The sequence below is a fragment of the Hypanus sabinus genome, chromosome 7 (genome assembly GCF_030144855.1).
Source record: "Hypanus sabinus isolate sHypSab1 chromosome 7, sHypSab1.hap1, whole genome shotgun sequence".
NCBI classification, from domain to species: domain Eukaryota; kingdom Metazoa; phylum Chordata; class Chondrichthyes; order Myliobatiformes; family Dasyatidae; genus Hypanus; species Hypanus sabinus.
In genome coordinates this window covers 146,183,176-146,209,970 of record NC_082712.1, presented here as the reverse complement: position 1 = coordinate 146,209,970, position 26,795 = coordinate 146,183,176, and the positions used below count along the sequence as shown (strand labels likewise).

The 26,795-nt window shown below is 38.3% G+C and overlaps 1 protein-coding gene across 3 annotated transcripts in view; it reads right to left on the bottom strand.

The window, feature by feature from the left end:
- Positions 1–26,795, bottom strand: part of ppp6r3 (protein phosphatase 6, regulatory subunit 3) — a 137,715-nt gene that overhangs the window by 41,180 nt on the left and 69,740 nt on the right. The window contains exons 12-15 of one of the 3 annotated variants that reach the window (XM_059975923.1): positions 23,938–24,053; positions 13,608–13,693; positions 12,680–12,766; positions 8,549–8,646 (exon numbers count right to left, since the gene is read on the bottom strand). In XM_059975923.1, the coding sequence (XP_059831906.1) occupies positions 8,549–8,646; positions 12,680–12,766; positions 13,608–13,693; positions 23,938–24,053 (387 nt within the window). The remainder of the gene's footprint in view (positions 1–8,548; positions 8,647–12,679; positions 12,767–13,607; positions 13,694–23,937; positions 24,054–26,795) is intronic. The other 2 variants (XM_059975924.1, XM_059975925.1) reach the window with 2 other exon arrangements.

The window sequence follows — 26,795 nt, the reverse complement described above, 5'->3', positions numbered from 1 at the left end:
AAACAACATAAATGTAGAATAGTGAAAACATGAAAATCTAACAACTCCATCAGATTCACGACAATTCTAGAACACAAATGGCTGATATACAGTGGGAATAAGCAGAGAATTTTGTTTGAGGTAGTGTGATAGAATAAAATTGCAAATGTACTCTTGGCAAAATTGGTCAAAAACATACTTCTGTGACATGGCTTGTACAAATCCACATACCTGAACAGCCAGTGTCTATTATGATAGGTACAAATCAGTTTCCACACAATAGATTAAATCTGGGGCATCTCCCTTAATAAAAAGACCTTCATCTTCCATCCCTTTTACCCTTTTGTCAAATCTAACTACTTTTCTATCAAGTTATACCAATACTTCTTCCCTTGCCCTCTCCTCCACTGCACAAGGTCTCTTCCACTATCATAACAGTCTATTTTTTAAAAAATTTCTCCAGCCTCAAAAACTAATATTAAATTTGGATCTAACAGATCACTTCAATTTTCTTCTCTTATATTCTGTGAAAAAACTAGACACACAAGAGATGGCAGTTGCTACAAATCTGGAACAACACACACAAAACCTCGAGGAATTAGGAAGTCAAGGAGCAGCATGTATGGAGGAAAATGAACGGTCCATTTTCCAGGCAAAGACCATTCATCAGGACTGGAAAGAAAGAGGACAATCCTCTGTCTCTTCCAATAGTCACCTTGCAGCTTCTCATACCATTTCCCTTCTTCCCCCACCTGCTTCCACCTTCCTACCTTTCCTCCTCAATTCAATTTACCTGTCATCCACCAGCTTATGGTTCTTCCCTACCTCCCACCTTTTTATTCTGGCTTCTGCCCTCTTTTTTTCCAAGTCATGCTGAAGGGTCTCAGCCTGAAATGTTGTTTATTGCTCTCAATAGATGGTGCCTGACTTGTTGGGTTCCTCCAGAGTGTTGCAATGAAAAGACTAGTCGCAGCTTTGCTCCTAATGGCAAAGACAATACAGATTTTCAGCTCAGATCTTCAAGCCACTCAATGAATGCTGATACTACAACTCACTCCCTGGCGGCTGGACTGACTTACTGAAGATCCTCATAGATGGCAGCAAGATTCAGGATTCCAAAGACAACAAATATAGGCTGACAGGAGTGAGATTGTAGGAGGACAGAAGGCATGGAGGAGGGAAGATGGGTACAGGAAATAAAACCTCAAGCAATCTGATTTTGGATGCAGTGAGAGAGAGGGGGTACACAGTTGGATTGACCCAGAAGCAAACTTTTCCATTCCTCTCGAACCAGAAGCAACACCACAGAGGCATTTACATCATGTTCAATTCTTCACATATGCATTCAACCATGAGATTTCTGGAAACCTAGATGCTGTGATTTAAAATAGACTCCCCAGTAAAATAAAAGCAAGCTCCTTTCATCATGACAATAAAATGATCAGATCATTTTCTGGAGGAGGTTGAAAATTAAGGTCAGTCAGATGCAGGAAATTGGAAATAAAAGCAAAAAAAAACCTGAAAATACCTACATTTGAAACAGTATCTCTGTTTGACCTGCTAAGACCCCAAGAGTCTTTGACATGACCTGCAGTCCCTATAAAAAGAATTTGCCGCCTCCCCCCCCCCCACCCCCCGGGAATTATCTTGTTTTACAATATTGAATTCAGTGCATTTAATTTGGCTTTTTTGATACTGATCAACAGAAGAGACTCATTTGTCAAAGTGAAAACAGATTTCTACAAATTAGTCTAAATTTATTTTTATTAACACAAAATAATTGATTGCATAATTACTCACCCTCTTCAAGTCAGTATTTAGTAGATGTACCTTTGGCAGCAATTACAGCCTCATGTCTGTGTGTATTGTCCTGACGAAGGGTCTCAGCCTGAAACGTGGACAGCACTTCTCCCTATAGATGCTGCCTGGCCTACTGTGTTCCACCAGCATTTTGTGTATGTTGCTTGGATAGCTCTTGGTCAGCTTTGCACATCTGGACACTGCAATTTTCCCCCATTCTTAGAACATAGAGAATCTACAGCACATTACAGGCCCGCTGGTCCATAATGTTGTGCCAAACATCTAACCTACTCTAGAAGCTGCCTACAATTTCCCTACCACATAGCCCTCTATTTTTCTAAGCTCCATGTACCTATCTAAGAGTCTCTTACAGACGCTATTGTATCTGCCTCTACCACCTTTGCTGGCAGTGCATTCCATAAACCCACCACTCTGTGTGAAGAACTTATCTCTGATATCATCTTTCTTCTTTATAAAAAATTGCTCAAGCTCTATCAGATGGCATAGGAATAGTGAGTGAACAGCCCTTTCAAATCTCAATTAGATTAAGGTCTGAACTCTTGACTTGGCCACTCCAGGACATTAATTTTGTTGCTTTTAAGCCATTCCTGTGCAGCTTTGGCTTTGTGCTTGGGGCCATTGTCTTGCTGGAAAACAAATCTCCCAAGTTAAAGTTCTCTTGCAAACTGCATCAGGTTTTCCTCCAGGATTTCCCTGTATTTTGCTGCATTAATTTTATCCTCTACCTTCACAAGTCTTCCAGAGACTGCTGCAGTGAAGCATCCCCATCGCATGATGCAACCATCACCATGTTTAATGTTAGGGATAGTGTGTTTTTGATTATGTGCACGTTTAATTTGATAGCCAGCAAGCTCAATTTTGATTTAATCAGACCATAGAACCTTTCTCAACAGCTTTATCTTTGCCACTCTCCCAAAAAGCTTCAACTGGTGAAGCACCTGGGCAACAATTGTATGCCACTCTCTCCTCTCTCGGCCACTGAAGCTTATAACTCCGCCAGAATTGTCATCGGTCTCTTGGTGGCCTCCCTCACTAGTCCCCTCCTTGCACAGTCACTCAGTTTTTGAGGATGACCTGCTCTAGGTAGATTTATAGCTGTGCCATGTTCTTTCCACTTCTTGATGATTGACTTAACTGTACTCCAAGGGATATTCAGTCACTTGGAAATTTTCTTGTATCCATCTCCTTGTACTTTTCAATACACTTTTTGCAGAGTTGCTTGGAGTGTTCTTTTGTCTTCATGTAGTTTTTTTTCCAGGATACTGACTCACCAGCAGTTGGACCTTCCAGATACAGGTGTATTTTTACTACAAGCAATTGAAACACCTTGACTGCACACAGGTAATCTCCATTTAACTAATTACATGGCTTCTAAAAGCAATTTGCTGCAACAGTGATAATTTGGTGTATTATAATAAAGGAGATGATGACTTATGCAATCAGTTATTTGTGTTTTATATCTGCAATTAATTTTGATCACTTTGTAGAGAAAAATTTTCCACTTTGACATGATAGTACCTTTTTCTTTGGGGGATGGATACTTTTTATAGGCACTGTAGCTTTCCCTACAGCTGTTACCTCAAAGATGTTCTCTTGAGCGTTGACATTTTCTGTTCCCTTAAGAAGATTATCTGTTCAGCTTTTACCTCTCCTCTATTAAAACTGCATGTGAACAAATGTTGCTCCCATCTCATATTAGCAAGATACATACCACATGTTTTTGGAAGATTAGCTTAATGTCTCCTTCTTGTCTCTAATGTAAGAATATTTACTACACAGGCACCTTGACTTACCCCTTGTTAGTATTGTTTCCTTCCTATGTAATATTTAATGCACTTCAAGTGCCAGTAGTCTTCACTTGAGCTGGTATTATTAAATATTACACAATGGGCTGTTTTCCCCTCCTCTACTGTTCAAGTTTGTCATTTTGTCAACAACAATTTAGATTCAACTTATCAGGACCAGGAGCAGATGCATAAAGAGACTGCAATGACACTGAATTAGATAAGGGATCTAAGGATAGGTTAATGGAACAAGTGGTAAAACACAGATGCGATTTGGAAAAGAATGCTTTGACTAAGCACTAGCTCTAGAAAAAACAATTCCTGAAGATATAATACAAGCTGTTGATATTATCTGACACTGATGCATCCATAAAAAATATGCAATACTTAGGTTTCCAGTTGATGCAGGCAAAGTATAAAAATCTTCATTGGTATTCTGCATTTTTACATAGTGTACTATTTTTTTGCATCCTGGAATAAATATAGAAATAAATTCAGCTAATTTCATTGTTATTTTTGTTTCAGTGCTCTTGTTAATAAAGTTTATCTGAAAGCTAATGTATGAAAGGAGAGCAAAGATTTCACAAATGGAGTTTCTTCGCTGAAGAGAGTAAATCAAGATACCCAGCCAAGTTCTGAAGCAAGGACTGCTTTTGATTCAAAACAAAAGTGTTCAATAATTCATCTGTGACACTATACACTTTGATCAGCTGTATTCTTGAAGAATTTATATATGCTCATCTGCTGATTTATCCCAAATGAATTATGAGAAGCTTAAGTTTTGAAATGGATTTTTTTAGCTCTTGTTTTACTAATAAATAAAATCAATGCAGTATACAAGATTTGTTATTTTTGAAGTTTGGGGTATAGTCTGTTAGATTCAACAGATGTTAGATTGTTTTTATTTTACTTCAATTGTTTAATCAAATTCACCAAAAAGAACAACTGCAGCATAAACAAATGAAAATGGATAACCATCAAACCTTTGGGCTCCGTGGTACATATCCACAATATCAAGCGGTTGGGTAGAGATCTAACCTCCCAAAACATAATTCTCCAAGCAATTTTAGATGTAGATTTGTAGCAAAATATTAAAACAGGTTTTAAACAATCATCCAAACTATGTTTAATGAAATGATGTCAGCTTAGCATCCTTCAGGTTCTTTGCTTAATTATGATGACTCATATTTGAATTTGTAAATATTTTAGCTTTCAAGCAAATGAATATATGGCAATATTCCATTTTCTGCAGACAGAAAAAAAATACCGTAGGACAAATCCACGTAAAGTGCAATATGGAATTTACCTCAAATTAGCTAAATGTTTGACGGGCTGCGTTAAACCTCTGCAAGGGCAGAAGACGCAAGATGTACCCTTTCATTCACAGGAAGCACTGTATGACTGTGGGAAAAGAAAATTATACTTTAAAGGCCTGAATCATAGAAAGGATCAACAGTACATGTTGAAATAGTTCACCAGTTAACATATTATCCAGCAGCTGAAACATCTTTTCACAAGGATTTAGAGTCTCAGCCACTGAATACATTTGTTTTTATCCAGTGAAAATATCCCTTCCTGATTCAAATGTACAATTTCCTTTAGATACAAGGTTCAATTTTCCAGAGAAGATGTCAAACTCAGACTGTACTTCCACTATCACCAAGATCCAGCAATGGAAATAAAACTACCTCCAAATATTATCCACTGCCATTCAGATGTCTTCTGAGTAAAATGTATAAGAAACCTTGGTAAAGGTGGAAGCCAAATGCATAACAAGTCTGGGAATTAGGAAGCTTCCATCTGTCCCAGGAACAGCAAACATCTGACACAACAGGAACAGCATGTCAGACAAGAGCTTTAAGAAAACAGTGCATAATTCAGTTGTGTTAAAGCATCATCCTCATCTTTCCATTGTTTGAGAAATTCAATTAAAATTCAGCAAGATTCAAATTACAAATTGGCCTATGTAGTAAAGTCTCCCACCAGTAAAGGCAGTAATCTCAGTAATATCCAAAACTATACCAGGAACAACTTCAAAGACAATAATTACCACCAGCACAAATATGATGGAATAAGAAAAGTGAAGTTGTCATCCAAAGGGCAGTTTGAAACCAAACCCAATGTTTCTCAAGGCTGGGTCAAAACAGCTATTCTGCATGAACAGCACAGCCGTTTCTTATAATAATAAATGTTTTGTAAGACTGACTACACCAATGTCCATGGTTGTTAAGAGTTAACTATTTCTGGATTATCTAGAAGTTATGATTTAAGCTGGTACTTCACCAATAAGCACAAGGAAAGGTTACTTCTTGCAAATGATACATGAACCTTAGTGAAGGCAGGTTTGGTGATCACATACATCTTGTCATTTTGACAAGAGTGATCATTGACATTATTTTATTATGGAATTATTTGATTTCCCCCCTTTTTAATAGTGAAAGCTCTCCTTAAAAGTCAGTTGGGGAGGAAATTCACAGTAGTTACAACAGACCACATACATTGTCTTTGTCCAGCAGAGAGATGGAGGACTTTCTGTGCCAAGAGAATCCATGGGGAACAATTTTAATGCCACTAATATGAAGCAGGATCGCTTCAATAGCAGATTTCAGTAAAATAAACTCAAATTTATGCAAAGAATAAGCAATACCACCAACTTATTTATCACTCCTTTCCTTTCCACTGCCACCAACTCCCACCATGAATATACATTCAGTATGACTCAACCCAATCTTCGTATTTTCCAAAATATATTGAGGCTCCAATATTCTAAGGAGGAAACTAATCCGTGAATAATTTTGCGCAACTGATGTAACATCTTCAAGAGTAGCAAAAATCATTTTGGGCTGAGATCAGTGCTTGGTGTGGGAAAGTACTAAAGCTGAGTTAAATATCAGCACATATTTAACATCAATGCAAATATAATAGTGGAGTGAAGTTGTAGTCCAAAGGGCAGTTTGAAACCAAGATGCTGCAAAAGATGATGATGAACATCAGCTGTGACTTCCCGTCACCGAACAAGGAAATGAAAGAGAAATGCACTGGTATATATCGAATACATGATAGGCAACCATTAAATGCAAACTTAATGTAAAGTAACACAAACTTAAAAAAATGTATTTGCTATAAAAAATAACATACTGAATTTATAATCAGCAAACATGACACAGTCGCACACCGACAGAAAAGTGAAAGTGCCTTGTAAGTTGACCGAAGACCATGATTCTGATATTAAATCAGTACAAAACTGAATTTTCACCTTTTCTGCTCATCCACCTAAAACAGATAATTCAATTGTGGATGGTTTATCAGCAGACATGATGCTTTGATATTTAATTTAAAAGAGCACTGTTTAAATACCAACAGGCTTTTTCCAACAGTAGGAAGAAGACAATTGTATCTTCACCATTTACTTAGTTATACAGCTTCTGATAAAGACAACAGATATTTTGAGAAATAACTAATGATCAGTAAATACAATAGTATGAATTAGCTTTAATCAGCATATATTATTAGATCTAACTGAAGCTGCTTCCTCATGAGGATACCTTAACAAAATACTAACATAACTTAATCAAAACAAGCCAAAAATTTACAATAATTTCCTAAACCCAAAAAAACTTTCAAAATTACCAGTCTAAAAATGCAGTGAATTCAGCCTGAACACAATTAAAACAATTCTAAATTGGTTAACAGAGAAGTGCTGTTGACATTGGTATGATTGATTGATTATTGATTTAGAGATACAGCACAGAAAAGGCTCTTTGGGCCCAATGAGCAAGCCTGCCCAGCAGCCCATCTATTTAACTGTAGCCCAATGACATGACATATTATAAATGACCAATTAACCTACAAACTGGTATTTGGACTGCAGGAGGAAGTTGGAGAAGCCAGTAAAAAACCCACACAAGAAGGATGTACAAACTCCTTACAGAGAATGTTGAAATTGAACTCTGAACTCCAAGGCCCCAAGCTGTAATAATGTTGCGCTGCTACACTACCACGGTGCATAAAACTGATAGCCCAGAATGGAGAATGCAAAATTGATATAATTAATAAAAAGAGCTCCATGGTTAGATAATCATGTAAGTGCACTGAACACAACTTCCATTTTAAGTAACTGTAACACAACTTCAGGACAATCATACACCAAATTTAAAACTTTCTTAATAATGTTGATCAAAATGATTTCATTTAGCACACAACAGGGACATCCAACATGCAGAGCAATTTTAGCGGCCTGCAAAACCACCTCTAATTCTACTTTTTTTGTGAAAGATGTCTTTACTTTCAGCTTCAGATATTCCACCTGTTAAGGAATACACTTATTTTTTAAACCCATGGACTTTTAAATAATCCATCAGGCCTGACTATGTAAAAAAAGCGAGTATTAAAGATTTCAAGTTTCCAAACTTTGGCTGAGATGTGTAATAGTATGAAAAGGTTTACTTCTTGCAACTAGGAAAATAAAAACAAAATGGGTCTTAAGTTGGTGGGGGGGGGGTAGGGGCTCATTTTTATATATTTTTATATATATTTATATGTTAATATATTATCATTGCAGCCTTGTTACAGGTTTGGATACTCGTATCAAGTTGGCAACTCCAAAATGTTGGACATCCCTGTACTGTAATCCTGTTACTTTATTAAACAAATAATTAGCTGAGAACCAAAACTGAAATTTTCATACACAGATTAAAATAAATCAATTCTACAATACATGCTTGGCAGAAGAGAACATGAGTTCCAAAGAACAAGAACCCAAAATACCAAAGCAGTTTAAAATAGTAGAAATCCAATATTCCAAATAGAGGATCAATTTACAGACAATATAAGAGGGAAAATATAAATAGACCCCAATCTCACCTCAATTTTTCATTTGAAAATAATTTTATGCTACTAGAAAGATTCATAGCTAGTCACCCAAATCAAGCTACGTACACCAGAATCAAGCAAAGCATACTTACTTCACCATGTCTTCCTGATCAGCAAACTCCTCATCGTTGAAGCCGAACTGGTCAATAAAATTGGACGTCATTTGTTGCATCTGATAATCAGAAAAGGCCTGGCAAACGCAGGACCAATGATAGGGATATAATCTTGATACTCCATCACATAACGAAATGCACTTAATTGGGGACCCAAACATTTAAGTAATAAGTGTTTTCAAACAGGTTGTTATAGAAAATCCCTATAGCTGTAAATGTAAGAAATATAAAGTAACATCAAAAATTGCTAAAATTGCATGTCTTACGAGAATAGGTTGAGTGAACTTGGCCTTTTCTCCCTGGAGGGATGGAGGAAGATGAGAGGTGACCTGATAGAGGTGTATAAGATGACAAAAAGCACTGATCGTGTGGATAGTCAGAGACTTTTTCCCAGGGCTGAAATGGCTAACACAAGAGGGCATAGTTTTAAGGTGCTTGGAAGTAGGTACAGGGGAATGTCAGGGGTAAGTTTTTTTTATGCAGAGTGGTGAGTGGGTGGAATGGGCTGCTGGCAACTGTAGTGGAGGCAGATAAAATTGGGTCTTTTAAGAGTCTCCTGGATAGATGACATGGAGCTTAGAAAAATAGAAGGCTATGGGTAACCCTAGGTAATTTCTAAAGTAAGTACATGTTCGGCACAGCATTGTGGGCCAAAGGGCCTGTATTGTGCTGTAGGTTTTCTATGTTTCTATCAATTTTCAAACAAAAAAAAATGTTCCTCACTTTCCACTTCTCAAGGTAATATCTCACATAAATCAATGCAGGTAAAAAATCCAAACACTGGTGGGCCCCTACAGACATTTAGGTATATTTTCATCTTTTTCACTTTCCAGAAGCACACACTAAATAGGAGTTCAGAAACAAATAGTTCCCTTCATTCGACTGTGCAATTATGATTCTGGCTTCCGTTCCAGCTGAATCTGAAGCAGAAATGAATATAAAGTCTGCTCTACTGATTCTCATCCCTGTGTGCACCACAAACTTGATCCTTAGCAATGCAAACCTAATACATCCAAAATTAAATAAATCAGGTTGGATTCTCACTGCTGTCTTAGTAGTCAATTTAGAGATCAAAGAGGAGAAAAGACTATGATTTAGCACCAAAAATTAGCAAGGGGGGAGAGAAACTAAATATATTCACATTCATGTGCTTTAGCAGCAACTATATCTTAGATCTTAAGAATAAACAGCATTTCAAAAAAGAATCTTTTAATCAATTTGTGACCCCAGGGTCGTAAATAACAACAGATCTTGTCATCAATTCCCCACAAGAACAATGTGAGGATGTTTGAATAAACAAATCTGTTAATCTTGTTCAATTGGTGCTCCCTTCAGTTAACAAATTTTAAAACAGCAGAAATCCAACAGTCCTTAAGAAGGGGTAATATCTTTTCCACATCCATCATGTCAAGCCTTTGCAGTATTTTATTAATTTCAATGACAACATTCCTCAAAGTCTAAGTCAAAATAAAAATTAATATCAAAAGTACATATGTTACCATATACTGTACTACCTTGAAATTAATTTTCTTGCAGGCATTTACAGGAAAATAAAGATACATAGAAATTATGGAAAACAATACTTAAACAAAGACTGAAAGACAACCAATGTGCAAAAGACAAATTGTGTCAATAAAAAAAAATGCTACCGAGAACATAATTTGTAAAAAGTCCTTGAAATTGAATCTGCAGGTTGTTGAATCAGTTCAGCGTTGTGGTGAGCTGTTACCCATCCTGGTTCAGCAACCTGATGGTTATAAAGTAATAACTGTTCCTGAATGTGGTGTTGGACTTGAGGCTTCTGTACCTCCTGCCGACAGTAGTAGCAAGAAGAGAGAATGGTGGAGATCCTTGACGTATGCTGCTTTCTTATGGCAGTGCTCCATGTAAATGTGCTCCATGGTGGAAAGGACTTTGCCTGTGATGGACTGGGCTGTATCTACCACTTTTTGCAGACTTCCATTCTTGGACATTGTGATATTGCATCAAAATACCAATCAACCAATTAGGATACACTCCACCATGTATCTACAGAAGTTTGTCAAAGGTTTTGGTGATCTGCCGAATCCACATAAACTTTTATGGAAAGATAGAGGTGTTGTCATGCTTTCTTTGTGATGGCAATTGCATGCTGGTCCCAGAACAGATCCTCTGATATGATAATCCTATGGAATGTAAAGCTACTGACCCTCTCCAACTTTGATCCCCTAATGAGGACTGGTTCAGGGACCTCTGGCTTCTTCTACCTGAGGTCAATAATCAGCTGTTTAGTTTTGCTGATGTTGAATGAGAAGTAATTTTATTTTTATTATTTATTTAGAGATATAGCACAGTAACAGGCCCAATGAGTCTGTGCTGCCCAATACACTTGTGACCAATTAACCACTAACCCTACATCTTTGGAATGTGGGAGGAAGCTTATATAGTTACAGAGAGCACGTACAAACTCCTTATAGACAAGCAGTGAGAATTGAACCCGGATTGCTGGTGCTGCACTAACTGCTACGCTACTGTGCTGGCTATTGTTGTGGCACCACTCAAGCTTGTCTTCAATCTCTTCCACCATTTGTCACCATCTCTGACTTGGCTAACAACTGTGTTGTTGTCAGCAAACTTAAATATGGTATGGGAGCTGTACTCAGCTGCACAATCATAAGTTTAAAGTGAGTAAAGCAGGGGCTAAACACAAAGCCTTAATGGTGCACCTGTGCTGATAGTGATCATTCTTTGCAATTCTCTGTTCTACTGATCAAAGTCCAATTTATCTCACTCTTGCCTCATTTAAAAGAAATGCCTCCCAAATACCAGGATAGTGAATTTTTGCTACACTCTTTTCTATGGCATTTTGTATCATTTTTTTGGTATTAGGAGACCAAAGTACCCCAGTAAGACTAATGCATAGTGCTCCAGTCTCACGTAAATGTAGCAAGGCATTATGACCCCAATAATCACAGCCTGCCAAGCTAAAGGCTTAATTATTCCTATTTTGTTTTCTATCTGCTGACCAATTTTTAATCCATGATTATCTCAACTTCTTGGAATCTTAAATACAAGAAGTCCTTCAGATGCTAAAAATCCTGCAAGAAAGAATTTAATAGGCTGGATGACCTTAGAGGGATAGTGATAATCTTTCCGGTGGTTTATGGTACCAAAGCTACACAGCTTTAAATGATTCAACATTTACAGCTACAAGATATATTTCTAAAACAACCTTTCAAGTTTGAGTTCTCTGATTTTTTTAAATACCTGGATTAAAAATGTACCAAATGCTTGTCAAAACAGGTTTAACTAAATACCTTATAACCTCAAAGTAAATTTAGCAACTGCCTTCTATGATATAAAAATGAAAACTCATAAGAGGACTATCATTCTAACTGTTTATGATTTGCACTTAATGATTGATTTTGTTTAACAAGATAGATTTTAGTTTAATACATTTTATTTATCCATGTATTTTCATTTCAGTCACCAAGTATTATACTCCTTTCACCAGACAGATTATAGTTTTCACTCACTCATTGCAGTTTGAGGATTTCTATTTGATAAGCAACCTGATTGATGATGTATCCTTTTCCTCAAGCCTTAAATAAAAATTAGGTTCAAGTTTAACTGCATTCATCTGACATGCCTGGGACTTTAGTGGATGGGTAAATATTCTAAACAATAAGATATTATTTCAAAAAGTTTTAATTCTTTTTGTAATGTTGCCTAATATAGTAATATTTCTGAGGTCAAAAGGGAGCATAGGTACAGGGGTCTTGGTGAGTCAGAAGGGAGTGCAGGAATCAGAACCAAGTGAGCAACCATAGGTTCCATAAAGTTGAATAGCAAATAATCATAATTTTACTATATAGTGAGCATCCAAACTCTTGATAAATATTAAGCAGTCATGAATCAGTTAAATTCGAGTTTTGGTTCCAATTTCAACAACCATTAAATTGAGATGCAAGGGCTTAGTAAACACTGGAAGCTGAAATGAAAATTGGACAAATGATGAATTTTTTGCTAAACAGTGCATTTATTGCATTGATATTTTTAAAATTTATATTATTCATATTCATGCAAACCACTACTGTTTTGCAAGTGAAATAAAATTGTTCAACTACTTACTTGCTGTAACCCTGAGTCTGGAGCAAAACCCTGTTCTTTAAAATCAACTTCATCATCACTTGATGAATGTATATTGTGTGTGCTTACCTGGAATAAAATTTACAGAATCAAGTGATTTCACTGTAAGTCATCTAGTTCCACACTACTCAAAATAGATTTCCTATCAGCATCAAGTAACTTACCATATCAAATAGTTCTAATGTATTTTACAATTCCAAGCTTCTTTCAGATTTAGTACTTGAAAAACATATAGCATACATGGCTTCATTCTTCTGTTTTACAAACTCTCCATTCTTCAGAAAATATTTTAGTAAACTTAAACTTTTCAACACAATTTTACTTCAATTCATGCATTCCTACATATTTCTAAACTATAACCTCACTTTAAAGAAAGTTAAAATTCTGCCTAAAATATAGAAATTATGAACCCAGTTCTAAGATTGACAATCAATTTACTTTGCAGAGTAGTTTGAAGACACTAACTTCAAATTTTTAAAATAATGTAAAATATGTAATTAAGATTCTAATTCAAAGTATGGGAATATTTTGATTAAAAAAAACTTGAGAATAATTAATTAGTCCATGCAGATTCATTTATGAGAACCAAGCTGGCAGCTGTAATTCTAATATACATTTATAAATTGATAAAATACTAAGAAACTAAAGTGATCATTTTCAAACTTAAACTCCACATTTACCACAAATACAACCCTATGCTTTAGCCTGTCTCATTGCAAATAATACTGCTTACAACCTTGAAGTATTAACAAGTTAAAATTTAATAATCAAGTTAATACTTGAATATTAACAAGTAATAAATAGATTTCAACTTCAAATCTTCATTATTAAAAACTTTCTACTCCCACCTACGTAACAATGCAAATTCAAGAGAATAGCCAAATTAATTTCAAATTTTTCCAAAACTTACCAAATCTACAGTATTTTTCTTATTGGTTTCTGCTAATGAACCAGTGGTAAATGTCTCCCATCTTTCCCTGTAGTCTTCATCAAGATCTGAAAACACAAGTTTGAGACACTATAAAACATTCAAAGGTGTGAACCCTCACTCCTCAGCTTTTTCCATTTCTAAGCATACCTTTTTTTTAAAAAAATTGGGTGAGATGCAACAGAAAACAGATCTGCAGCAATATTATTTTGTTTGCCTGATTATCCAGTAAATCTCTTCAAATGGGGGTCAAAAATGAGATGCCCTTGGACAGAATATTATTTTTTAAAATTCAGTCATAAATGCTTTGACCTGTCTTATCATTGAGCAACAATCCCCAAGTAGAGAGCTACTTTTTTTAATAAGGCATGCAGTCGATATTAAAAAGGCAAAACTTCTCGTCAGTTTTTCGGAGTTGGGGCCACAATCAATCACTAAGCAGGATTCATTACAAAGGGTAAATAAAATTAATGCAAGCACAAGCAGAGCAGCCATTCTGGTGAGTGGGCTAGTGTTTGGACTGGTTAGTCCAAGCTCATTAGGCTTGAACGAGATAAGTATCTAGTAAGTTTCTCTTTTTCTTAATTCTTTATTCCTGCTTTGTGTGTGCGAGAGATGTGGGAATACTGGGAACATTCAGTCTCCAGGATAACCACATCTGCACCAGATGCACTGAACTACAGTTCCTCAGAACGTATAAAGCAACTGGAGCTGTAGCTCGATGACCATTCAGGACAATGAGAAGATGACAGGAGCTACAGGGATGTAGTCACCTCTGGGTTGCAGAAGGCAGGAAACCAGGTGATTGTCAGAAGGAAGGGAAATGGACGGCCAGTGCAGAGTACCCCTGTGGCCATTCCCCTCAGATACATGTACCACTTTGGATACTATTTCCTGCTAGGAAAGAGCTGTCTGGTTTTGTGGCTCAGAAGAGAAGAGGGGTGAAGAGGACTGAAGTGGTGACAGTCAGAGGAACAGAGACGAGATTCTGCAATAGAGACACCCAGATGTCATGTTGCCTCCCAGATGCCAGGGTCAGGGTGTCTCAAATTGAGTCCATGGCATTCTCAAGGGGAGGGTGAGCAGCTAAATGCCATTATACATATTGGCACAAATGACATGGGTAGGACAGGTGAAGAGGTCCTGAAGAAAGATTTTAGGGAGCTAGGTGGAAGCTGAAAAACAGGACCTCCAGGGTGCTAACCTCTATATTGCTGGCCGTGCTATGCACCAGTGAGGGTAAGTTGCATGCCTGAGGGTTCAGACATATGGATCTTTGGGATCTCTTCTGGGGAAGCTATGACTGGTACAAAAGGGAGGGGTTATACCTGAATCCAAGGAGGACCAATATAATTGCAGCAGGTTTGCTAGAGCTGTTTGGGAGGGTTTAAATTAATTTGGCAGGGGGTGGATACCAGAGTGATAGTGCTGAGGATGAGATAGTTGGTTTGCAGGACAGAGGCACTATGTAGTGAGACTGAGCGAGGAATCAGAATTAGATTTATTATTACCAGCATGTGACATGAAATTTGTTAACTTAGCAGCAGCAGTTCAATGCAATACATAATCTAGCAGAGAGAGAGAGAGAGCAAAAAAAGTAATAAATAAAGTAGAACAAAATATAATAATAAATAAACAAGTAAATCAATTACATACATTGAATAAATTTTTAAAATGTGCAAAAACCGAAATACTGTTTGTTAAAAAAAGTTGAGGTAGCGTCCAAAGCTTCAATGTCTATTTAGGAATTGGATGGCAGAGGGGAAGAAGCTGTTCCTGAATCACTCAGTGTATGCCTTCAGGCTTCTGTATCTCCTATCTGATGGTAAGTGAGAAAAGAGCATCCCTGGGTGCTGGAGATCCTTAATAATGTACGCTGCCTTTCTGAGACATCAATCTTTCAAGACATCCTAGGTACTTTGCAGGCTAGTACCCAAGATGGATCCGACTAAATTTACAACCCTTTGCAGTTTCTTTTGGTCATGTGCAGAAGCTCCTCCATACCAGACAGTGATGCAGCCTGTCAGAATGCTCTCCACAGTAAAAGTATAGAAGTTTTTGAGTGTATTTGTTGACATGCCAAATCTCTTCAAGCTCTTAATAAAGTATAGCTGCTGTCTTGCCTTCTTTATAACTACATTGATATGTTGGGGCTAGGTTAGATCCTCAGAGATTTTGACACCCAGGAACTTGAAGCTGTTCACTCTCTCCACTCTATGAAAATTGGCATGTGCTCGTTTGTCTTACCCTTCCTGAAGTCCGCAATCAGCTTTCATCTTACTGATGTTGAGTGCCAGGTTGTTGCTGCAACACCACTCCACTAGTTGGCATATCTCACTCCTGTACACCCTCTTGTCACCACCCGAGATTCTACCAACAATGGCTATATCCTCAGCAAATTTGTAGATGGTATTTGAGCTGCACCTAGCCATACAGTCATGAGTATACAGACAGTAGAGCAGTGGGCTAAGCACACACCCGAGGTGCGCTAGTGTTGATCATCAGCGAGGAAGGTATGTTTCACCAATCCGCACAGACTGTGGTCTTCCAGTTAGAAAGTCCAGGATCCAATTACAGAGGAAGGTACAGAGGCCCAGGTTCTGCAACTTCTCAGTCAGGATTGTGGGAATGTTGGTATAAAATGCTAAGCTATAGTCAATGAACAGCATCCTGATGTAGGTGTTTGTATTGTCTAGCTGGTCTAAAGCCATGTGGAGAGCCATTGAGATTGCGTCTGCCATTGACCTACTGTGCCGATAAGCAAAATGCAATGGGTCCAGGTCCCTGCTGAGGCAAGAGTGGCTATTGATAGTGCAAAAATGCAGTCAACAGGATGAGTTGCAATGGGTTACAGACAAAATTGAAAAAGGGTGAATACAGGGCTGAACGCGTTAGGTTTGAATGCGCGCAGTTTATGGAATAAGGTAGAAGAACTTGCAGCACAGTTACAGATTTGCATGTATGTATGTATCGTGGCTGAAAGAACACTATAGCTGGGAGCTTAATGTCCAAGGATACACACTATATCAAAAGGACAGGCAGTTAGGCAGAGGGGGTGGTGTGGCTCTTGATAAAAAACGAAAGTTAATCACTAGAAGGTGACATAGGGTCGGAAGGTGTTGAATCATTGTGGGTAGAGTTAAGGAACTACAAGGGTAAAATGACGCTGATGGGAGTTATATATAGACCCTCAAACAGTAGTAATAATGTGGTCTACAAATTACAATGGGAGATACAAAATGCATGCAAAAAGGGCAATGTTACAATAGGTAGATTGGGAAAATCTATTTGGTACTGGATACCAAGAGGGGAAATTTCTAGTATGCCAACAAGATGGCTTTTTAGAGCAGCTACCGTTGAACCCACAAGGGGTTCAGCAATTCCAAATTGGGTGTTGTCCAATGAACCACAATTTATTAGAGAGCTAAAGATAAAGGAATCCTTGGGGCCAGTGATCATACTATGACACAATTCACCCTGCAATTTGAGAAGGAGAAACTAAAGTCAGATGTATCAGTATTAGAGTGGACTAAAGGGAGTTAAAGAGGCATGAAAGAGGAATTGGAAAGTAGATTGGAAGGGGACGCCAGCAGGGATGATGGCATAACAGCAATGGCTGCAATTTCTAGGAGCAATTCTAAAGGTGCAGCATACACACATCCCAAAAAGAGGAAAAAGTATTCCATAAGCAGGATGATACAACTATGACCAACAAGAGGTGCGGCAGCTGCAGTTCAAAAAGTGTGAGGTGGTTCATTTTGATAGGTCACGTATGATGGCAGAATATAGTATTAATGGTAAGACCCTTCGCAGTGTGGAGGATCAGAGGGATTTTTGGGGTCCAAATCCATAGGACACTCAAAGCTGCTACGCAGGTTAACTCTGTGGTTAAGAAGGCATACAGTGCATTGGCCTTCATCAATCGTGGAATTGAGTTTAAGAGCCGAGAGGTAATGTTGCAGTTATATAGACCTTGGTCAGACCCCACTTGGAGTAATGTGCTCAATTCTGGTCACCTCACTATAGGAAGGACATGGAAACCATAAAAAGGGTTCAGAGGAGATTTACAATGATGTTGCCTGGATTGGGGAGCATGCCTTTTGAGAATAGGTTGAGTGAACTCAGCCTTTTCCCCTGGAGCAATGGAGGATGAGAGGTGACTTGATAGAGGAGTACAAGATAATGAGAGGCATTGATCGTGTAGATAGTCAGAGGCTTTTCCCCAGGGCTGAAATGGCTAGCACAAGAGGGCATAGTTTTAAGGTGCTTGGATGTAGGTACAGAGGTGACGTCAGGGGTAAGTTGTTTTTTTTTAAAAACGCAGAGAGTGGTGAATGCGTGGAATGAGTTGCTGGCAGAGGTGGTGGAGGCAGAAACAATAGGGTCTTTTAAGAGACTCCTGGATGGCTACATTGAGCTTAGGAAAATAGAGGGGTATGGGTAAAGCCTAGGTAGTTCTAAGGTAGGGACATGTTCGGCACAACTTTGTGGGCCGAAGGGCCTGTATTGTGCTGTATGTTTTCTATGTTTCAAAGCCAACATAAAAGCCAAACAGAGGGCATATAATAGAGCAAAGATTAGTGGGGAAATTAAGAGGATTGGGAAGTCATAAAGAATGAAACAATGGAATATGAAGATAAGCTACCCAATAATATTAAAGAGGATATCAACAGTTCCTTCAGATACATAAAGTGTAAAAGAAAGGCAAGAATAGATATCAGCCCACTGGAAAGTTGTGCTGGAGAGGTAGCAATGGGGGACAACGAAATAGTGGGCAAACTGAATAAGTAATCTGTACCAAGCTTCACTGTAAAAGACACTGGCAGTATGCCAGTAGTTTGAAAGTGTCAGGGGTCAGAAGTGTGTGAAGTTACCATTACTAGGGAGAAGGTTCTTGGGAAACTGAAAGTTCTGAAGGTAGTTAAATCACCTGGACCAGAGGGTGTACACCCCAGATGTGGCTGAAGAGATTGTGGAGGCATTAGTAATGATCTTTCGATTGATTCTGGCATGGTTCTGAAAAAATGGAAAATTGCAAATGTCACTCCACTCTTCAAGGCGGGAGAGAGAGAGCGAGAGAGAGAGAGAGACACAGAAGTAACAAAATTATAGGCCAGTTAATCTGACATCAGTGGTTGGAAAGATGTTGGGAGTCGATTGTTAAGGATGTGTTTTCAGGGTACTTGGAGGCACATGATAAAATATGTCTTAGTCAGCATAGCTATCCTTAAGGGAAAATCTTGCCTGACAAATCTGTTGGATTTTTTTTTGAAGAAATAACAAGCAGGGTACACAAAGGAGAATCAGTGAATGTTGTGCACTTATATTTTCAGAAGATCATTGACACCGTTAACAAGAGCCCATGGTATTATAGGAAAGATACTGGCATGGCAGAAGGCAAAGAGTGGGGAAAAAAGGGAGCCTTTTCTGGTCGGCTGCTAGTGACTAGAGGTGTCCCACAGGGGTCTGTCTTGTGACCACTTCTTTTTATGTTATACGTCAATGACTTAGGTAACAGAATTGATGACTTTGTGGCCAAATTTGTGGAGGAGCAGGTAGTTTTGGGGAAGTAGAGAGGCTACAGACAGACTTAAGACAGATTATGAGAATGGGCAAAGAAGTGGCAGATGGAATACAGTGTTGGGAAGTGTATGGTCATGCACTTTGGTAGAAGTAGTAAAAGGGTAAACTATTTTCTAAATGGAGAGAAAATTCAAAAATATGAGGCACAAAGGGACTTAGGAGTCCTCATGCAGGATTCCTACAGGTAAATTAGAAGGTTGAGTCAGTGGTAAGGAAGGCAAATGCAATCTTACCATTCATTTGAAAGGACCAGAATATAAAGAACTGATGAGGACCCACTTGGCGTATCGTGAGCAGTCTCGGGCCCCTTACCTAAGAACGTGCTGACATTGGAGAGGGTTCAAAGGAGGCCTTGACAGAGTGGATGTGGAGAGATTGTTTCTCGCTGACGGGGGAGTGCAAGACCAGAGGACACAGCCTCAGAATAGAAGAACATCCTTTTAGAATGCAGATGAGGAGGAATTTCTTTAGCCAGAGAGTGGTGAATCTGTGAAATTCTTTGCCAGAGGCAGCTGTGGAGGCCAAGTCATTGGGTATATTTAAAGGCAGAGATTGACGGATTCTTGATTAGTTGAGCATGAAATGATACAGGGAAGAAGCAGGAGACTGGGGCTGAGATGGAAAAAAATATCAGTATAATGAAATGGGGGAGCAGACTCGATGAGCCAAGTGACCTAATTCTTCATCTATATTTTACGGTCTTATGGTCAGTCTGATTCATCTAGTAAAATTCAAGGAGGAGAAAATACACGGCAATACACACACACAAAATTTCTATGGAAATGAGTAGACTTATGTATTTTAGGTCAAGACCATCCTTCAGGACAGGCAACATTTTCAATATGTTAAACTATATTTTGCTATTCATTTATAAAGTTTTAGTTAGAGTATTTTTCATTTAACTATATATACACACTTCTCAAACACATTTAAATTATGAAGAAATTCAGTAATTCAATGACGTATAGTAATGAAGCTACATAACATAGCACTGCAGAGCAATGGACTCAGCCCACTACAAAGACACTTCCTCCCTACCATACAAGAGATGCTATCTCAAGAAGGCAACATCTATCAAAGATACCCATGATCTGGGCCATGCCATCTTTTTACAGTTACCACTGAGTAGAAAGTACAGAAGCCTGAAAACCACACTACTAGATTTAAGGTAGAAGACCAGAGTTGGGTGTCCATGAAGAGGAGGAGGGTTGAAGAAAGGAGAAGGGGTCATTGGTGGGTGTAGGAGAGTCCTTGTCAAAGAAGTAAGCTCGGAGATGGAGCTGGCGGAAAAAGAGTTCAGCGTCATGGCGTACACAGAACTCACTGAGGTGTGGGCGAAGGGGGACAAAGGTGAGGCCCTTAATGAGGACAGAGTGCTCTGCCTCAGAGAGTTGAAGGTCGGAGGGAATGGTAAAGACCCGGCACGGATAAGAGATGGGATCAGAGGGGGGAGGGAGGCTGGTAGTGTCGGTGGAGAGGGGAGGGTTGGGGTGAGAGGAAGATGGAGCCTCTGAGGCCCTGGAGCTGACGATGGGATCTGAGGGAGAGGGGATTGCAGAGTGGTGGTGGAGGAAGGGGAGACGGGAGTCACAATCGCAGCATGTGAAGACCCAGCCTGGAGTTCAAGGCTAGAGTCACAGTCGGTGGTTGAGCAATTGCTGATGAAGAGTCTCGGCCCGAAACATCAACAGCGCTTCTCCCTATAGATGCTGCCTAGCCTGCTGTGTTCTACCAGCATTTTGTGTGTGTGTCGTTTGAATTTCCAGCATCTTCAGATTTCCTCGTGTTTACTAGATTTAAGAACAGTTACCTCCCTGCAACTATTCAGTTCTTGAACCAATCAGCAAAGCACTAAGACTACAACAGTTTAGCAACTTTGCACTAATATTGACTTAATTTGTTCCAATCGTTTTCTTCCAAAAAATGGTTAAAAAAACTTGTTTGATTTAATTTTATTTAGCAATACAGTGCGGAGTAGACCCTTCCAGTCTTTTGAGCCACACTGCCCCAGTAACTGCCGACAAAACCAATTAACCCTGACCTAATCACAATGACCAACTAACCTACTTGATAAGTCTTTGGACTGTGAGGGAAAATCAGAGCAGCCAGGAAAAACCCAAACATTTCACAGGGAGGAGGTGCAGACTCCTTACAGTTGGCATGAGAAGTGAACTCCAGAATGCTGAGTTGTAATAGGTTTCCTTGATGAATGCTGTTTAAACATTGACGCTACTTTATTAGTTATCTCCTGTACCTAATAAAGTGGCCACTGAACGTGTTTGTGGTCTTCTGCTGCTGTAGCCCATCCACTTCAAGGTTCAACATGTTCTGCATTCAGAGATGCTCTTCTGCACACTACTGTTGCCTTCCTGTCAGCTTGGATCAGTCTGACCATTCTCCTCAGATCTTTCTCATTAACAAGGGATTTTCACCCATAGAACTGCCACTCATTGGATACTTTTTTATTTGTTTTTCACACTATTCTCTGTAAACTCCATGACACCAGAGAATTCTGATTCTGTTGTGAGTAAAAATCCAAGGAGACCAGCAGTTTCTGAGATACTTCAAACCATCTCGTCTGGTACCAACAATCATTCCATGATCAAAAATCACTTACTGTGGTGGTAGAAAGTTTGTGAACCCTAAAGAATTCTTTCTATTTCTGTGTAAATATGACCTAAACTATGATCAGATCTTCATGCATGTCCTAAAACTAGATAATGAGAACCCAATTAAATAACACAAAAACATTATACTTGCTCATTTATTTATTGAGAAAAATGATCCAATATTACATGTATTTGTTGGAAAAAGTACATGAACCTCTTGGGTAATGCCTTCTACAGAAGCTATTTGGAGTCAAGTGTTCCAATCAATAAGAAGAGATTGGTGGTGTGGGTTGTAGAAGTGCCCTGCCATATAAAAAAAATGCACAAAGTCAGGTTATCGACAGAGTTTGCTCTTCTCAAAAAAGATCTGTTTATGTGTATCAAGCCTCGATCAAAACAATTCTCAGAGGGTCTTGGAAGAATTGTAGAGGTGCACGAAGCTGGAAAAAGCTACAAAGCATTTCTAAAGACCTGAGTGGTCATCAGTCCACAGAAAGAGAAATTGTCTACAAATGGAGAAAATTTACTACTGTAGCTACTCTCCTTAGGAGTGGGCATCTTGCAAAGATCACACCAAGAGCACAACTTGCAATGCTGAAGAAGGTGAAAAAGAACCCTAGGGTAACAGCAAAAAACCTGTAGAAATCTCTAGAACTTGCTGAAGTCGTGAAAGGTGTTCATGGAAAGACATCACAGAGGAAACCACTGTTCTCCACAAACAAACATTTCTGCAAGTCTCAGGTTTGCAAAAGACCACTTGGATATTTTACAATGCTTCTGGGACAATGTTTTGTGGACAGGTAAGACAAAAGTTGAACTTTTTGGCAGAAATGCACATTGCTATGTTTGAGGTGAGAAGAGTACTGCACATAACACCAAAACTTCATCCCAGCTGTGAAGCATGGTGGAAGGAGCATCATGGTTTGGGGCTGCTTTGCTGCCTCAGGGCCTAGACAACTTGCAATTATTGAGGGAACAGTGAATTCAAAATTCTACCAAGACATTTTACAGGAGAATGCCAGGGTAGCAGTTCAATCACCCGAAGCTTAATAGAAGCTGGATTATGCAACAAGACAATGATCCGAAAGACAACAGTAAATCAACAACAAAATGGTTGAAAAAGAAGAAAATTTGTGTTTTGGAATGGCTGAGTCAAAGCCCTGACCTTAATCCCATAGAAATGTTGTGGCAAGATCTGAAACAAGCAGTTCATGCTAGGAAGCCCACCAATATACCAGAGTTGAAGCAGTTTTGTAAGGAAGAATGGCCTAAAGCTCCTCCAAGCCGATGTATAGGACTGATCAACAGTTACCGGAAATGCTTGGTTGAAGTTATTCCTGTACAAGTGGGTCACACCAATTAGTGAAAGCAAAGGTTCACTTCTTCCCAACAAATACATGTAATATTTGATCATAGTTCTCAATAAATGAATAAGTATAATGTTTTTTTGTATATTTTATTTAATTGGGTTCTCCAGTTTTAGAATTTGCATGAAGATCTAATCACATTGTAGGTCATTTATGCAGAAATAGAGAAAATTCTACATGATTCACAAACTTTCTAGCACCATTATAGGTCACATTTATTACCATTCTGACGTTTGGCCTGAACAACAGCTGAACCTCTTGACCACGTCTGCATGCTTTTACGCAGAGTTGCTACTACATGATATGCTGATTTGATATTTGCATTAATCAGCAGGTTATAGGTACACCAAATAAAGTGGCCACTGAACTAAGTTTTCCATTGTACTTGTCCATATGATAATAAACTCCACTTTGAATAAACTTGACTTTAAAGTATATATGGTAGCCACTTCTTCCTCCAGCAACTTTAATCAGGTTCATTAAGAGCTGAGCCAATGCAGCAGAAACCAAAAGCTAAAGGTCACTGGTTATTTAATGAGATCTAGTCTGTTTCAAGTTGCTCACCAATAGAAAACAAAGGACAGTATCTCACCTAAGCACATGGGAGATAATTGCATGTCTCTCTTGCCAAATGAACATTAAAATTTAAGCTGCCATTTCATTTTTTTTAAACTGTCAACAAAAAATGCAGTCTAAATAAAATAGTTCAAAACGTCCTGAAGCATAGTCACAAAATATACAAATGGATAATACCTTTTAGCAGCTGATTTATTAATGCACTGTTTGGCCCCTTCTCAGCATTGTGTACAACAGCATTGGCTATCCGTGTTAAATGTCCCATGTACCCTTTCCGTCTTCCACCTTCTGATCTGAAAAACAACAAACTATATTCAAACACTGGATGAGGTTCTTTCTGTTAACCCACATAAAAAGAGAAAGGGCTGAGAAAGGGAAGCCAAAATTAAATGCTCTCTGCTTAAAAGGCGTACAGATATTACAAATGTCTAGCATAATGTGTTGGGAAGTTAGCAGGTTAAAGCCCCCAACTGATTCCTCATTTAATTGTTAAAATGATAACTACTGTGCAAGATATTACCAATACAGCAAAAACAGACTTTAATAATGAAATAGTTATCTAACAATTTCTTTCTTCTGCAGAACACAGGGATGTAAAAGTTATCTTACAAGGAGTGTTAGAGCAGGTTGCATTACACTCTGTAATTTAGAAAACAGAGAAGAGGTCTAACAATTCTGAAGGAAATCTACTGGGAAGATAAGACACAGAGATTTTTTGAGGTGGAAATCTAAAACTACAGGCATAACTTCAGAATAAGGGGTCAACTGTTTATGACCAAGACAATGGAGAAGATCTATCAGAAAGCTGTGACTTGTAGAATTCTCTAACGCCACAGATGTCGATGGCAAGTCTTCAAATGCACCTACATTTTTGAATTAAGTTAACAGTTATGGGTGTGAAGACACAACTAAGTAGTTGGTCCAATATCAGATCAACCATGATTGTATTCATAAAGAATCAAAGGCCACATAGCCTATTCCTACTTCTTGTATTCAAATTTCCAATCATTCACAGTCAGAAACAGTCTGAGTTTCAAAAATCTCCACAGCTCTCCAGGATAGAGAATTTTACAGAGAACTTAAAACGTCATATAGCAGTCTAAAGTAAAGAAGCTAAACAGTGATTAATAATTATCAGTTAACTTTGCCTGGATTAACTGTTAACAGATTAGAAAACAAGGAACGTAACTTCACAATAATATCTAGGATACAAATGAAGATTACCTGCCCAGAGGAAAATACCCTAACTCCCTAGCTCTTGCAGTGCTTTTCAAATGATTGCAAGGTTCTTGTTTCTACCACAAAATCCAGAAGTTTGTTCAAATCTCCTGCTTAAAGATCTTCCTGACATTTTGTATTTCTCTATGTATGAATCTCTCACTACAACTAGCTTTAATCAAGTGTTCTGGATTTATTTGTTATACCAGATTTTTTAAAGTTATTTCCTTTAAAGGAAGAATGTGAAATTCCAATCTTTGCTCACAATTCAGTGCAGCATTAAGACTAATGCTTTTTGAAAGCTCCATCTGAAGTTTGAATATTTTTATGCAATGAATACATCTCCAAGATTGAATGAACCCAAATCATATTTCAACTTAAGGTCTTCTTGCAAGATCTACCATCTTGTTCAGAGAAAAGATTCACACAGCAATGGCCTTGCTGAAGGGCCACTTACCTCTTGAAACATCTAGACCAGTGGTTCTCAATGTGGGCCCCGGGGGGGGGGGGGGGTCATGCTGAATTTCATTAGGGCCACGTTTTAAAAAACCAAGAGACTTGGGGCTACAGGAGTTTCTGAATGGGCCATGATAAAGTTTACTCTTTTAAGTTTTATGAAAAAGAAAATATAAATTTAAAAAATTAAATAAATACACAGCATGCAATTTAATTGAAACCCTGAATGAAATAAATGGGAAAATATGCTATATGATGCAAATGAGGCAGGAAAGTAGCTTGGCCTGTGTGTGGGGGGATTGTGGCACATCAATTGTTATCTCTGCTCCTGTTTGACCAAGGACAAACCACACTCTGCAGGGCAGCTCACTGAGCCCTCCGCTCCACATCCACCCCCAGATTGGCTGGCTGGTGGATCCATTTGGGGTGATGTTGACAGCACATTGCAAGAAGGTCTTACTGAGCTGATATAACAGCTCAAGCAAAATTCAAATGCAGCAAGCAATATTTCTGCATAACTAGTGATATTCAAAATAAGTTTCCGCAGCTTTGGATTTTCAAACTCTTATCTAGTTGAATGTGATTTTAGTCATGCTCTTCACTTGGTATCAAAAGCTAGTAACCTACTTGATATTGTGAAAAGAGGTAATCTTCAATTTATTTTCAACCAAGCTGCAACCAGATATTCAAAAACTCGTTAGCTTGTATCAATCACAAGGATCTCACTAAGTACCCCAAGTAACAATATTAAGCACTTTTTTTGGTACTGTTTGGAGGAATACTGTATATGTTATGAAGTATCCTAGTCCAATGTATGAAATAATTTTATTTTATACACCTGTACGTTATACTTAACATATAATACTTATAAGCTGTTAAAACTTAAATATTGGCTGTATCTTACAATAATTAGTACGGCTGGCCAAAAGAAAACTTTAGCAACTAACGGAGACTATGGAGGTTGGGGCTACAGAAGTAATTGAAAGTCACAAGTGGGTCACCAGCAGAAAAAGATCTAAAATAATTTTGTATATTTAAGGAAATAAATAGATTTTCATTATTTAGCACATTCATGCTGGTTTTATAAGATCTGCAAATCACATGGCATATATATATATATACACAAGAGATTCTGCAGATAATTAAAATCCAAAGTAACACACACAGAATGCTGGATGAACTCAGCAGGTCATCTACGGAAAGGAATAAAGAGTCGACGTTGTGGGCCGTGGACATTCATTAGGATTAAAAAGAGCGGGGTAGAAGAAAGGGAGGGAGTTCAAGCTATAAAGTGGTAGGTGAAGCCATGTGAGGGCAAAGGTAAGTGCCTTTTACATCTATTACCTCTCCTTCTCACTTCT